The 16,621-nt window shown below is 39.1% G+C and overlaps 1 protein-coding gene across 1 annotated transcript in view; it reads right to left on the bottom strand.

Moving 5' to 3' along the window:
- The window catches only part of Wwc3 (WWC family member 3), a 112,970-nt gene that overhangs the window by 45,078 nt on the left and 51,271 nt on the right, over nt 1-16,621 (bottom strand). Inside the window, exons 4-5 of the mRNA XM_085837892.1 lie at nt 10,091-10,167; nt 8,469-8,548 (exon numbers count right to left, since the gene is read on the bottom strand). Of these exons, the coding sequence (XP_085694018.1) occupies nt 8,469-8,548; nt 10,091-10,167 (157 nt within the window). The remainder of the gene's footprint in view (nt 1-8,468; nt 8,549-10,090; nt 10,168-16,621) is intronic.

Here is a 16,621-nt window from a genome sequence, read left to right as displayed (position 1 = left end):
ATTATTACAAAATTCAGTTACATAAATTATGTTATTCAATCATATCATAAGTACTATGATATAAATAGTATCTAAAAATAATTCCATATATCAAGTACCTAGCAGATGATAGACGCATGCTGCATGTTTTACACTGGGCATACATTTAAGTCATGAACAGATCTATAAGACAAGCATAATACTCGTAGACTTTATAATGAAGAAGTTGGAGTTTGCAGCAATTAACTATGTGACCAGTGGCAAGTTAATATGTGGCAGGGCAAGGATTCAATACTCACTCATATACTCCCTAGTTTTTTAGCCTGCACAGAATCACAAAGTAAGGTGATATCCCTCCTGTGCAGTGTGTCATCTATTAATCTATTACCCCGTAACAGACTGGCCAAGGTACAACCAAATAGATTTTTACAAGAAAATAATTCATAAAACTCAAATTGCTTCCATTTTGCATAATCAATTGTTATCTAACAAAAAGTTCAATGGGAAGGAGATATTTCTTTTTCCCTTCTGAAAAATTTACTTTTCTAAAACTTCCCTCTAATTTAAAAAAAAATCCAGGCAGAGCATGGTGGCTCTAATCTGTAATCCCACTACTGAGAAAGCTAACACAGGAGGATCATCTTAAGTTCAAGAATGGACTACATAGTAAATGTCGGGTTATCCTGACATATACAGGTCTCCAAAAATAAATGTTTATAGAAATTCTGGTCAAATTCAGATGATCATCCAATTATTTTGTCTTTTACAAAATATTAGTATGGTTTATTTCATTAAGAAATTCATAGAAGTGAGGTAACCCAATCACAAAAGAGCACACATGATATGTACTCACTCATAAGTGGATATTAGCCCAGAAACTTAGAACACCCAAGATACAATAAGCGCATGAAACTCAAGAAGAAGGAAGTGTGGATACTTCGTTCCTCCTTAGAATGGGGAACAAAATACCCATGTAAGGAGTTACAGAGACAAAGTTTGGAACTGAGACTGAAGGAAGGACCATGCAGAACTGCCCCACCCGGGGATCCATCCCATAATCAACCACCAAACACAAACACTATTGCATATACCAGCAAGATTTTGCTGAAAGGACCCTGATATAGCTGTGTCTTGTGAGGCTATGCCAGTGCCTAGCAAACACAGAAGTGGATGCTCACAGTCAGCTATTGGATGGAACACAGGGCCCCCAACGGAGGAGCTAGAGAAAGTACCCAAGGAGCTAAAGGGGTCTACAACCCTATAGGTGGAACAACAATATGAACTAACCAGTACCCCCTGAGCTCATGTCTCTAGCTGCATATGTAGCAGAAGATGGCCTAGTCGGCCATCACTGGGAAGAGAGGCCCTTGGTCTTGCAAAGGTTGTATGCCCCAATACAGGGGAATGCCAGGGGCAGGAAGCGGGAGTGGGTGGGTTGGGGAGCAGGGTGGGGGGAGAGTATAAGGGACTTTTGGGGTAGCATTTGAATTGTAAATGAAGAAAATATCTAATAAAAATAGTTTAAATTAAAAAAGAAATTCATAGATATCTGCCAAAGAACTGTCTTTTTTAGTTTTATTATTTGAGTACAAATCAGTGTTTATAAGCTGTATTTTACTCCTAGAAGCATGACTACTTCTCAGGAAGAATACAATGTAGTACTAAGAAGGACGACAGTTCTTGTACAGTATAGGAAGAAAACAGTACAAAGACTCAACAATCTTTTGTTTTGCATACTCTATGTTTTGTACATAGTTTTAGGATAGCTGAGTAACTTGCTGAGGTCTACACAGTCTGTAAGAAATACAATGAAAAGGCCAAACAAGGCTCTTCCTATGAGTACTCATCTTCTTCATCACTAGATGAACAATATACTCACAGCCAAGGCCTACTGGGTGAAACCTGAAGACTATAGCCAAATGTGGTCCCCAAATCCTCTTTATAGTTTTTTCAAGAAGTTGAAAGAATAAAGAAGAAAAGATACCAGTCAGAGACATGTAAGAGATGTTTATCATCAATTTCATATTGCCCTAAGCTTTCCATTTCTGGTGATCAACTGAACTGTCAGTAGAATTCACTAGCAGCAGCAGAAGAAAGACTAAACCTTATACAAAGGTTTAAAGACTTATATAAAGACTAACACCTTATAAACCCTCATCTTCGAGAAAGGGCTGTCAGTCTCTAGAGGTCCTCCATGTTAATAGTGAAGATTAGAACACAAAAGGATACATATTTTTGTTAGAACCACTACATTTTACATTGGTAGTTCTAGAAACGGCCTTGCAAGCACATCAGGAAGCTCTGGCAGCTTGCTAGCAACAGCAGGTCCTCTGTGGAATGCTACGTCTGTCCTGTGACTGGGAACAATGCTCCCTTTGTTTCTACTCCATTTCTGTGCATTTTACTGCTGTCTTAGTACTGCTTGATGGGGGGTGCACAGGCTGTACCTTCTGGTCATGTTAGTAGGATACTGTTAATGGAACCTTACTCTAGTTGTGTGCAATTCCATTTTTTCCTGAACTTCTAAATCCTCAGACAGAAAATGCTAACTCTCTTATCTAGTGATGCCTTAGTTTGATATCAAATATTCAGAAGTGTGTAGTCACTCTTACTTATTTAAGGGAAAAAATAGGTTTAACTCTATTCATCTTACCTTAACTGGGAAGTTCTTTAAACAATCGTAAGGCTGGGAAGATCATTGAGTGGCAGGAATAAACCTAGTAGAAACTGGTTGTTGGACTGCTTATTGGACACTCCTTTTAATAATGTGAATAGCAGGCATAAGTAACATGACTTCTTAAAACACAGGCCTCAAAAGAAATATAATCCAAAATGTAGAGGAGAAGGAAATGATTGAGCAGTTAATAAGAAGATAACCAGGTCAACCTACAGATCCCCCTGAGATAATAGCAGCTTAGGAAAACCTTTTGACTGTACTAAAAGTAAGTGTCCCAGACACGCAGTGAGGCAGCATGGTGGGTAAGAGGGTTGGCATGGATGAGTGAGAAAGAATCTAAAGGGAGATGAAGTTAGTCCAAGAAGCTAACTCATCACATCTAGCTAATATTCTAGGGGAGAAAGAAGGCCACCTGAGAGTCATAAGCTGAGGAGACATTGAAAAAGAATCTCTGCGATTACTCACAGTAGTGGGCCAACTCTGAGTGGTCAGAGTAGAGTCTGTGTGAGGGACGGTGTGCCAGGTGTGGAAATATCACACCATAAACAAGAGATATGGTAACAAGAGGGGTGGTGTCAGGGCAGCATTCTGGCTATCACATCAGTGTCAGGGACATTACACTGCTAAAGTGTAATAAAATCATATAAAGGGTTCAATGGGAGTAAGTTAGGGAAAAGCCATGTTAAGTGAGTGGGCTTCTCAACCAGGACAAGTCAGATACAATCACAAGCTTCACTTCAGATCACCTAACAGGGCTCTACCAAGGGGACTTTGCCCATACCTGTGAGCATGCCCAGCCCATTTCTGTGTTTTGTTCATTCCAGAACACTCTTCAGTTTCTGTCCCCTTCTATTTGCCTCTGGACACTAGCAATGAGTCACATGAAGATAATTGTCAAGTTAGCTTTCAAAAACTTGTGAGCAAGAGAATCCACTGATCTTTCACTGAAAAAGTCACATACGACTTTTTTGGGGGATAAATGATGTTTCTATTTTCTGAAGACTTTTGTAAAGAGTCCTGCAAGAAATGCAAGTTAATAATTCCCTTAGATGCTCTTTCTCACTCACCAATGAAATAGGCAAAAATGCCATGCCATAGCTTGTCAACACATTCTGTTGGCAAAGGCATGGAAAATAGAAATTTATGTCAAGTGGCAGGGAGGCAAAATGATGCAGCCACTGTAGGAAAAATTGGCAGTGTCCAATATATAACAAATACATTCATCTTATGACCAACCAAACCACCTTTCAGGTACTTATGTTGAAAAATACACATGTACAAAAAGAGGCAGAAAGCTTATGGAAAATACTATGCGTGGCTATAGCAAGCCACCAGGGAAACTGTACAGATCACATAAATTCTTTTCCTGAGAACATCAGTTTTTGGAAAACAGGAGGAGAAGCACATATGAAGATATTTAACACATGCACCAAACAAATGCACTGTGAGGGCCTCATTGGAAACTGGAGGCAAACAGAATGAGGAACCAGGAAAGCACACTGCTGATAGGGTAACTAGAAAGTGAGATATTAGCACTCAAATTACATTCCAAAAAAAGTCTACAGCTTTAGGAAAAAGACTAATCAAGTAAATGTGATTTGGGGATTTGTTGCAATAAGAACTTAGGGAATGAGACAGGGCTACATATTTGCCAAGACTAGTCACTGTTGGGTTAAAATAGGGAGAAGGCTGTAGGAGAATTTCTCTTTACTTTTATTTGTCTTCTATCACTAAAAGCTTGCTTCTCTCTCTCTCTCTCTCTCTCTCTCTCTATATATATATATATATATATATATATATATATATATATATAAAACTTTATCATTAATCCAGAGACTCAGAGATTATATCCAAGGCCAGTTCCCCTCCTCAAATACTTGTGGCATATATAGATTTCTTTTTAATACAAAAGGTTCTTTCTTCCTCCCTTGGATCCAAGCATAATGATGGATTTCCTCAGAGCCAGGAAATTCACCAAGATAAACAAGTCAAGTTTTAAAATGTTATAAGAGGCCAAACTCCCATTGAGGTGCTCTGCGGTTTCTGGGAAGCAAGAAGAGTTTTCTGGAGGAAAACTTAAGGTTGTTGCCTTAAACTGTGTTTGTAATTGAAACAAACAAACAAACAAACAAACAACAAGCAAATAAGCTTCACATTAATGTATAATAGCCCATGTGCTATATGAACTTGAAGGTGACAATGGGATGATTTTTTTTCTCAAAAATTCTCAATGAGCAACACTAATATCCATGATTTGATACAAACATAAATGACCAATCCTCAATGACATAAAGTTAATTAGGCTGTAGAAAATCTCATAGCCTGTATTTCACTTCCCAAGCATTTTAAGAGTAATGTAAGTGTCTTTGTTTTCTTTTTTTCCCGGCAGCCTATATCATATAATACAGTAAACACACAGAGACAATGAAGATTCCAATAGAGCAGCGCAGGCTATGTAAGAAGAGCTCTCTCTGGGAAGCTTCTTCCTAGGAGGCATTCAAAGCCACTAATAGGGCTCAGAAATGAAGTAAGCCCCTCAGGACCAAGGCTAGGTCCAGAATTTCCCCAGCTACTTCTTGACATCCCAGTGTAGGGTGGGTATCTAGCAGGCATGAGGAGCCTGCCCTTGGCAGGAGATAAGTTTGCAATGACTACTCCCAAGCATGAAGTCTTGCATCCAAGCAGAAACTAACTAAAAACAATATCATAACTTCTTCTGGCCCATTGTGGCACTGGGCACCAAGAACAGCAATCCCCACCAAAAGCCACAGCCTTCAGGAAAAAAAAAAAAAAAAGCATTTTGGCTCCCCTGTGAGCCTTGGGGCTACTGTACACGCTCAGATTCTTTCTGAACCCCACTCAATTTCCTCAGAACATTTGCAAGTAAAAAATGAAATGTACGGCAGCTTCCAGCATACACAGAAGTCACCCTGCAGATGTCAGATTATCCAGCATCATAGGGCAAATCTACCAGTAGCAAAGGCACCTGGAGCAGCAAAGCAATCTCCTATTCTACTACATAGCACAGGCAACGTTTGACAGCCTATCAGATCTATTTATTGGTTTGCTTTTATTCTTTATTCATCCCTTTTAGCAGAATAGTCACAACACAAGGAAGCATCCTAGAAATTGCTAGGTGATCTAGGGGCTCGATATATGATGGCAGATGGGGTAGGGAGATTAAAAAGTCTGCATCAGTACACTGGAGAGTGTTGCATCAAGTGGACCAAATGAGCAACAAAGCCAGTAGCCAGGAAGTATAAAGTGACAATGCAGTTTCCAACAGAGCACTGTTAGAGAAGACACTTGATTTGCTTAAGACAAAACTTTTAAAAGAAGAACAAAAACAGCTGTGCTAACTGAAGAGTGCTAATTAAAAGAATCTCAGATTGCAGAATCGAAACAGGCAGACCACACAAACAGCCTGCTCAATGCTAGTGAAGAACAAAGAGGGATAATGACTTTAAAAGAGCTTGGATGGCATTATGCTGATCGGCTTATCAAAACCCACCTGCAGGGGGCGTGCCTGTGTTTCTGAGAAATGGCCATCTTTTAACATTCCTGGGAATTAGAGTCAGAGAAAGCCGGGCTTCCCCAGGCAAAACCTAACAAATCCTTTGTTTTTTGTCATCCCTGGCACCCTGATGACTTTAATATTATAAAAGGGACAAATAAAACAACTCTGAAGCAAGCCAATCCTGGCTGACTACAAAAGTCAGTCCCAGGATAGATAAGTGGCTCACAAGTTAAAGTACTTGCTGGATCCGCAACAATCATGAAGACCAGAAGTTGGGTCGCCAGAAGCCATATCATTATCAGGTGGGGGTAATGGCCTGCCTATGATTCTGCATTCAGAAGATGGAGAGAGTAGTTCTGGGTTCCACTGAGAAATCCTACCTTAATAAAAAAAGGTGGAAAGCAATGAAGACTCCCAAATGTCTGTCTCAGGCCTCCATATACATGACACACAGTCCACACATACTTAAATATGCATATACAAATACACCACAAACACACATGAAAAAGAAAAATTAGTCAATCTCAATTGAATGTTCAAAACTAGAATCTGCCATGTTCAGATCATACCCCTTACACAAGGCTGGGTAACTACACTTGTCAAATACAGTAAGTAATCCATTACCTCCTCATAAAGACCAACAGTGCCCTCATATTTCTTACTGTGTAACAGTGTGAATTCAGGATACAAAACATTCTATGCTGATCGTCTTTACCAACCTCAGTAACCATGCAGATAGACCCATACCTTTGTTGAAGGTTAACTAGGTACCAGGTAATTTTGTACTCTGGGCAACTGAACTTGATCAGCATTGCTAATCAACTGCATATTTTTATCCCTCCCCAATTCTTCTGTTGTAGTCCTATTCTCTAGTGTGAAGATACTTGGACAGGGCTGGGGTTAGACAAAGGCATGAGTGTAACCACAAATGTCCTCAGAAGAAAGGGAGAGATATCACAACTTAAACCGCCTCTCTCTTAGCCCTGTAAGGATAGAGTGAAAGTGTGACTATCTATAAGTCAGGAACTGTCATTTCCAGGAATGGACTCAGACTTCCAAACTTCATGCAGAATTATGAAAATAAAGAATGCTTGCCAAGCCCCAGCTGATGGTATTTTGTTGTAGCAGGCAGAATGGCTAAGACAGTCATGAAAAAGAGGAGAAACACATGCATAGGAAGATGAAGAACATGCCAAGTTAGCCAGTGGAGCCAGCCTCTAAAAAGATTCCCAGGTGTACAGTACTATTTCTTAAGAAAAACTCTTTCAGGCCAACACCATTATCATCTGTAAAATACTGACTCCTGTTCATTTAATATGCTGATTTAATACAGGTTAGTAATTATAAAAAATTCCTCCTCAACCTGTTTGTAGTAATACAGTTCTAACTGCAAGGGTGTGAAAAGAGGGAAGTGTTGTCAATGACAACATCTAACAGTACTTTTTGTGATGATGAGGATCTAAAACCTATGCTATCCAATATCTAGTCACTAGCTGCAGGCTTCTCAATTGCCAGCATTTGACAACATCTGGATCAGTAGTTCTCTAGCTGTCAATTACCATCTCTTTGGCAAACCTCAATCTCCAAAAATATTCACATTACAATTCAGAACAGTAGCAAAAATTACAGTTGTGAAGTAGCAATGAAATAATGTTATGGCTGAGAGTCACCACAGCATGAGGAACTGTATTAATGGGTCACAGCATTAGGAAGGTTGAGAACCACTGGCTGGACACAGTACAAGTGAATCACAATGCTACTGATAGCTGGTGTGTAGAAGTCAGGAATGCTACATAAGTTCCTTGATGTCCAGGATGGTCTATACTACAAGTCACCTAGCCCAAAATATCACTATTGTCATGGTAAAGAAAATATGTCCTACCCATATATGACCACTGAGAACTTCAGGTGTTACTATGAACACTGAGGAACTAGACTGTAATTTTGTTTCAATTACATTTACAATTAAAATACTTAAAAGAAACTAATAAAATCCTGAGTTTAAAGGTAAACTTTCATGTGTGTCTTAAGCAGTACAGCTATAATAAAGTATTTATAAATGGAAAAACAGGATTTTATTTCCCAAGTATTTCCATTTAAAGGAATAAGGTATCTTCAAGAAAAAGAAAGATTCTGATGTTTGAGATCAGAAAACAATGAGCATAAATAAAAGCATAAAAGTGAAAGTTGTAAAGCTTTTGAACATGATATGTCCAAGCACCAAATATGCCAAATGAAAAAAAAGAAAAAGAAAAACACATGAAAATGCTCCCATGTACACATGCAAGAACTTACTCTTGTAGGGTCTCCACACCCTTTTCTTTGTATTGGAGCTCCTGCTTCATCTGGGCCAGCTCCCGTTTTAATCTGGAAAGCTAAAAACAATTTTTCCCCAATGTAAGCCATGATAAATTATTTATACAACAGTCATCCAAGTTCTTCCTTAGCATTCAACTACATGGGTCATGTACCCTCCATTAGTCTAGAAAAACTGCCTTGCATAGACTTAAAAATCTCTAATCCTAAGGAGTGCTGTGAAATACTGTCTTCCAGATACCACATGTTATTGCACTCAGGAACTCACAGCAACTGTGGTTGTCTGTCAAGACCTGCACAAAACAAATCAGCCAAAACTCCAGTGTAATGGGGAAGCTGTTCCCTTACTGAGGAGTTCTTAGCAGTTAGCAACTAATGGGGCGGGGGGGTGATAATCTTCTTTGGGCATGGCCATTGGTAGGCCTCCCATTTTTCTGTCAATATCCTCATACCCACATACATACAGGCAACACTAATTGGACATAGGCTATCCAAAAAAAAAAAGGGGGGGGGGGAAGGACATGAAGTTGGGAAAGGGAACTGTTTAGAGTGACAGGAAGAGAGCTAGAAGAAGGAAATGGGTAATTGATATGATCATATATCATTATATACAGGAATGAAATTCTCCAAAGAACAATTTTAACTCTATAATCCTTACAGGTCATATGCAAGTAGGGAATGGTAAGTATTTATTTTTTGAGGGTAACAATGTACAAATCACACAGCAAATAACATTTTGTTATTTTCCTTTGCACTTACCCCTCATAGATAGTACCAAGGATACCTGTAGCCTCTGACTATCTAAACCTCAATCCCCTGGTAAGGTTCATTACACAGATTCTAAATCTACTCTATTTTTCCATCAAACCACCAAGAAATAGGCCTAAAAAACTTGCAAGTTCACAAAGATCCCCAGGTGGTTTTCTTTGCTGTGATCAATTTTCAGAACTAAAACACATAGCCTAATTCATGGACTTGGACACCAATAAAGAAGGTGTCACTATTAAGACATTTTCTGAGCTTCATCACAAAACAGTACATGGATCCTCTCTCAGATAACTAGGTGGACAAGGGTCTAAAAAACGAGCCAAGGTGTCACTTAAAGAATGTAGGTGTCATCAAAGAAGAATCAGCATCCTGTTGATAAAGCACTGGTCCTTTGGGACTAGCAGCTCAAGAAGAACAAATATCAAAGGTCAAAAGTGGTATCTAATGGCACAGAGAAGCAGCCCTGTGACACTGGGCCCTGACATCATGCCATCTTCCCAAGTGGTTGAATAGTCTACCCTAAGAGACATGCAATGAATCCTGGCTACTTTTTGTCTGATGAGAAATAGCTTAAAAAAAAAAAAAAAAAAACATTTTTTTTCTGCCAAGGCAAAACAAGTAAAAAAAAAAAAAAAAAAACATTTTTTTTCTGCCAAGGCAAAACAAGTAAAAAAAAAAAAAAAAAGCAAAATGCAACAATAATTCTGGAAATAAAAATTTTACTAATATCTTAGTGTCAGCCATACTGATGATCACACAATGAATCATAATAAGTATTGTTACATAAAAATATATACAGTGCTTCTAGTTGTGGAAATCCTTCTTTTACTTACCCTATCCCGACGACTTGCTATTTCTGCTTTAATCTGGTGTGGATCATACTTTGTATTAGCTGAATATCCAGAGAAGGCTATGGAAAAGTGAAAATATTTTATTTTATATTAGCATATTTAAAACAAATAGACAAAAGGAACTTTTGATCCATAGCACTAACTCCTAAATAATTAAGATTTCACAACCTCAATGATTTTTTAATTAAGAGTTACTAAATGATCACATAAGAAAATATAAGCTCCAAATAAATAAATTGTTTATTTCTACTACAAATCTATGATGGGTAAAGCCCAAATAGACACAAGGAAGAAAAGATTATGATATGGAAAACTATTCTTTCTCTGTTACTCTCTTTCCCATATAAACAAAGTGCCTAACAGATAGACTCATGTTAACTACTGTTATTTCCCATGGTTGCATGTCAAAGGATTTATGTTTATTGTCTATACTCTCCAGTTGGATAATTGCTGACATGAGAAAGAAAACAAAGTTATATTGAAAATATATAAAATTATACGGCAGTTAGTTTTAATTCTGTCAAAGTCTAGTTACTATGTCAGTCTAACCAGATTGAGGCAGTATACCCAGAAGTTACTTGTTCCCTGGAAACTGAAGTAAGATGTTCACATTTTGATTCTAGGTCTGTTTGGATGTCTGGCAAAAATAAATCCATAGACTCTTAAACAGTGTCACACATATGATTTAATACTTTTTAAAGTCATGATGTCATTAATATGGGGTGAATAAGCACCACAGATTGGATTCTGCCCATTTTGTCCTCACAAAGCTACAAATCCTTTCCTGCATTCCAGTGGCTGAGACAGATAGTAGCTGCTTCTCTTCTCTCCCCATGCTCTCATCTCTCTCCATTTTTTTTATTTTTCCCCTTTTGTTTCTATCACCTTTGCTTATATAGCTGGATTCTTGGTTGTTTTTTACTTTGGTAACTTGATGTCTATTCTCTTCCTCAGTTCCATGGTGTTCATCTGTGAGTCAAGCTACACAATCATCATTAGCCGCCTGTGATTTCAGTATCTATGACAAACAGTTCCTCTTATAGTTAACTTAGATGCTTATAACTAGAATTTAATTCAAGATCCTTCCCTCACTTTATATTGGAAGGGACAGCTTAAAACCATCAAGTAGCTTACACAGCAGGATTATTTAAAACTTCAATTAGAACCACATCCAAAGTTAATTTGAGCAGTTCAGAGCTCCTATTTTAAAAACAGCTCTATGGAAAATCTACTATTTAAGCCCCATTTAGTCAGAACTTCAAACAACTGAATATACTGGAAATAAATATCTGGAAGAGTGCAATGTCTGCTAACTTTATCTCAAATTGTCTTATACTTAGAATTGTGATCTCTCAAGGACATGGAGAAAAACATTTTTATAACACAATTCCTAGCTGGGTGTGGTAGCTCATGCCTGTAATCCAGGATTTGAGAAGTTGAGACAAGGGGACTGCTTTAAACTGAGGGCCCTCATGGGCTACAGAGTGAGACCCTGTCATAACAAGAAAAAAATCTCCAATTCTTATGCCAGGAATACAGATCATTCATAGAAATCTTCATAGCATGCACCAGCCCCCCCCCCCCACTCCTCACACACCAGAATTCTATCTACAACTTTCAATGTTACCCAACTCATGGATTTCATTTAAGATTAACAATGAATGTCGTGGCTCAAACAATATTATTTTTAAAGATTTAAAATAGTATATGTAAGGGTGTTTTGCTAGCATGTATATCTGTGTACCATGAAGTGTCTAGTGCCCATGGAAGCAGAAGAGGGTACCGGATCCTGTGGAAGTGGAGTTTATGAGCCACTGTGTGGGTGGTGGGAATCAAACCTGGGTCCTCCAGAAGGGCAGCCACTGCTCTTAACTGCTGAGGCATCTCTCAGCTCCTTACACATTGTTCTTACCATGCAAAAATCATTTATAGAAAATCTCTACATTTGGGCTGGGGGAAAATGTTCAATGAGCAAAGTACTTGATATGCGAATATCAAGACCTAAGTTTAAATCCCCAAAACTCAGATGAAGCCAGTACACATCTCTAATCACAGTGTTCCTACAACAAGCTAAGAGGGGAAGACAGGAGAATATCCAGACGCTTTGGGGTATTCTCACATACACAGATGTGAAAGGACAAGATGGCTTGTCTCAAGGTGAATGTAAAGACCAGCATCTAAGGTTGCCCCCCGTAACCTCCACACACATGCTGTTTATACTCACATTTGTACCCACACCCTATGTACACACAGTCTCCACATCTAGCATAACTCCTACACCTAACTTAAAGGCCTCAGTTAAATAGCTAAATATAATATGCAAATGAGACTAAGGGTTGGTAATCTGCCCCCTTACACTTAAGTTAAACTTGTTAACTTAAATCAGTAGGATCACTCCAAAAGTCAACTGAGGCTCAAAACTAACCAATCACCCTAGTACTGAAATTCGACAACATTAAACTCCATGTTAAGAACTAAGAACTAGTAACAACAGATATTGGGAGTAAGCTCTGTCCGTGAAGTACCTGCCACAGAAGCCATGTAAAAAACCAAGCACTGTGGAAGGGGTTTGTAATTCCATTGCTGAGATAGCTGAATCTCTGGGACTTGCTGGCCAGACAGACTAGCCTAATCAGTGAGAAGTAAATAATAGTAAGAGCAAACTAAAGCCTCTGAAGAACAATACCCGAGGTCTGCTCTCCACATACATTTGCACTCAGATGGCCACTACTGGACATCTACACAGCAACCTCTCCCTAACAAAACCATAACCCTGACCAGTAGTCATCCTCAGCATACTTAAGATCTAGATGGTGGCCTCAATGCAACAAGACTACCACCTTGAGTCTCCAAACCCACCAACAACCCCCCCCCACCACCCAATCTCAGAGAGACTCTATTGTCCATGAAATGCTTAGTGTCCAGGCACATCTTCCAAGCCTACAGATAAAATGATATGAAATGTCAGCTTTTACTGTATGGAAATAATTTCTGTTACTCTCTAAAATTAAGAAATTCTATCTCTAGGATAAGAGAAATTGCAATCCAAGTATCCAAGACTGCAAATATATTTAATCTCTAGATGCTAAGAATAGTTATGAACACTGGCAAAACTTTTAATAGCATAATTCAACTTATAAATAAAATCCTCGGTTCCAGTAAATCTTTCAGAACCACTTTCAGAGTCCAAAAACTACCTTAGACTCCTGACCCCTTTTCACAGCACATACGTCACATTTATTACAAGGTACCTATCTCCAATCCAATGTTTATAATAAAGACCAGACTTCCACGTCAAGAATCTCTTCTCTATAGACAGGTCAATGTGGAAAGGCATCAAATAACTTAAGGAATCTGTTCAGGAATATAATATTGCCTTGGATGATATAACAATAATGCCATAGCTTTAGCTGAATCACAAAATGCAGAGTATTAGACATCTTATCAGAGAAATGCCTTTCCCGTGTATTTTATCTATTGTCAGAAAACTCTTTGTCTCACAGAGAAAAGGATGATGTCTCCCCTCTATAAGGAAAACACTGACTTTGTAGTGACTTGACCTAAACTAGGCCATCATTCACAGGAGGAACCACAGACCTTTTGAGCTCTTGGGGATTAGCTCTCAGTAAATAGGCATGCCCTCCTGTAGCCTTCAGAATTCAGGCTTGCTGACTAACATGTGAGAAAAATGCTGTGTGATCTATTTTTCTCTGGCCTGCTCCAACCTGCCCGTGGAAAGGGAAACAAAAGGATGACAGGACTGCCTAAAGCTCTCAATCCTAAAGCAGACAAGCAGATGAGAAAACCTTTAGCAGAGTGCCGATGGAAGATAGTCTGAGTGGGATGGACTTGGAGCCTCAGAAAGAATGTTGGCAGCACTGATGGCTGATAAGGTCAAGCTTTGCCACCACCTGACCAAAGAATCCAGGATGAGTCAGCATGTTCTCACCGGAGATAAGAGTGCCTCTTTCCAAGGCACCCAGAGATACTTTGTGGCAGCTCAGCTCCTTCTTGGAAGCGTGATAATAACGTTGCATTCCTGCTGCTAGATGAGACAAGCCACAGTCAATCTAGACCTCCAGACCTCAATTTAGGAATTACCTGAGAAACTTGAAAGAAACAAACAATAAAATGTCTAATTCCATCCTTAGATAATTAACAGGCATTAGCAGTTGATAAAGGCCCTCTCCATGAGACTTGTCTCCAAGGTTGACAGAAACTTTTTCCATAAAGAGAGAAATACGAATTATGTTTGTTTGGCTCTCTGGGCAATATAGTCTGTCTCCAATACCTGATTCTGCTGTTGTACTGCCATAGACAGTAAGTGAGTGAATGGTCATGGCTCAGTTCCAAGACAATGTTTTTGCAAACACCTGCATTGATAGAATTTAGCCTGCAGGGCTAACATAGTTTGCAGACCTGTGGCTCGGAGTACAATTCTACCCCAGGCAAAAATTTCTTCCAAAGGCTCCTGTGAATGGTCACATAGTTCATCTGAATTCATGCAGAGGCTAGAGTTTCACAAGAATGAGGGAGTAACTACAGAAAAAAATTGCTGAGATAAAAGAATGCATTAATCAGTAAAAGGAAGGCAAACAGAGGAATATGTTGCAATGAAACATGTAGGAGAGAATTCTGAAAAATGGAACAGTAGGAAAAATAGAGGTATGTCCACCATACAACTGCTTCATCTCCTGAGGTATACAAAGCATAAAATAGGACTGTATACCAGGCAGTGAGCTCAAATGATCAGAGACATGAAGGACGACTGTGATCTCTGTTCCTGGAGACATGTTCTAATACGGCAGAGCATCTGAGTCTGTTTTAGTCAGGAACAAAAAAAGGTCAAGGCTTGGATATTCTTAGATACCAGATGGCTCAATATTGACACAAATCTTTTCTTTCCAATGAATAAAGTGTCATTCTGGTGATTCTATATAGCTCAGGGGTAAATATGTGAAGGGTGTGGACAAAATGCACTTCCACTCCTCCAATCCTCTCCACACCCTTCTGTTCCAGCATCAGAAATGGCTGTTCTAGTTTGTTTCTATGTTTATCACTGTTGCCTCATTTTCCTGACAATCAGCCATTAAGGATAAATTGTGTCTCCGGCATTTAGTTCATACCAACAGCAGGCACTAAATATCTGTGCAACAAGAAAAAAAAATGAATGGATGGTTTATGATCCTGTGTGGGACACAAGAAAGTCAAGAAACAGAAAGTACTCTCCCTTGTAGTTGTCCCATGTATTTTGCATAATTTCTAGACACCTTATTCATTTACAGTCAGTTTTAGATAACCTGAAAATGTAGGAGTGCCAAATGTGTTTCAAAATTGCAACCAGCACTTCTGAGATGCCTCTTCCTTGTTTAAGAAAAAGTATAGAGAATTGAAGGTCACAAACACATATGGGTTCCAGTTTAAGTTCTATCATCTCCTGGGTACATAACTAAACAACTAAAGAAATCATTTAGTCCCATAGATATTGTTTCTCACTCTCTTTCCTTCCCATCTCCTCTCCTCTCTGCCTATCTGTCTGTCTGTGTCTCTCCCCACTTGAGGTTTGTGCTTGTGTGTACATGTGCTTGTTCATCTGTGTGCCAGAATAGATGTGTACGCTAGTATACATGCAAGCGTCGATCAAAGACAGACTCAGATTTTGCTTCTTAAGCAGTACCTTTCTGAGACAGGATTTCTCACTGGCTTGGAACTTGCCAAGTAGGTTAGGCTGGCTGATTCCCCAGGGGATCCACCTGTCTCTACCTCCCTTAGTACTAGGATTAGAAGCATGTGCTACCACACCCAGTTTTTTGCATGGTTTCTGGAGATTGGACTCAGGTCCTCATGTTTGCAAGGCAAGCTCTTTAATAACTAAAGTATCTCCCCAGCCTTATATTCAATTTCTTTAGAGAACAATGAAGATCACATCTTGTGATTATGATTAGCATTCATACTAACATATTCAAACACTAGCTTTTTAAATGCTGTTTTGCTTTTGCTTCAAGTTATTTCAATGGAGAAAGTTAATGAATAGGAAGCAGATCTAGATAGACAGTAGCACAGCAAGGAGCTTACTACGTCCTCCTTGACCAGTTGGCATACAAAGAGATCCAATGGAGCTGATTGGAGCCAGATGAGCTATGGATCCAGCCAGAAGAAGCTTCTAATATGGTTCCAGGTCCTCTGTTGTGGCCATATAAGACATCTATTAGATTACAGACATTTAAGCCAATAGGACTCTACTGAACTTTATCCTGTGGCTAGAAAGAATTCAGTTGAGTCATGACTAGCAGGGTTTTCCTTATTGTAATCAGTAGCTCAGGTTAAACAGAACACTGAAAAGGCCTGGTGGAAACCCTAGGGACAGCAGCCACTTGATAAAGCACTTGGATTAACTCCTAGATTCCATTCATTGCTGACTTTTTCCCTGGTGAGCTGATAGGCCCCAGGAAGCTCCATTGGCATCTCCAACCCTTTCCTGAAAACGGACGGGCCCAACTCTGGCCTTCAAGA

Source organism: Mus caroli, unplaced genomic scaffold, assembly GCF_978045245.1.
Source record: "Mus caroli unplaced genomic scaffold, Mus_caroli_1 scaffold_5, whole genome shotgun sequence".
NCBI classification, from domain to species: Eukaryota; Metazoa; Chordata; class Mammalia; order Rodentia; family Muridae; genus Mus; species Mus caroli.
Note: the sequence above shows the minus strand (reverse complement) of the source record. Positions and strands in the feature narration are given on the sequence as shown.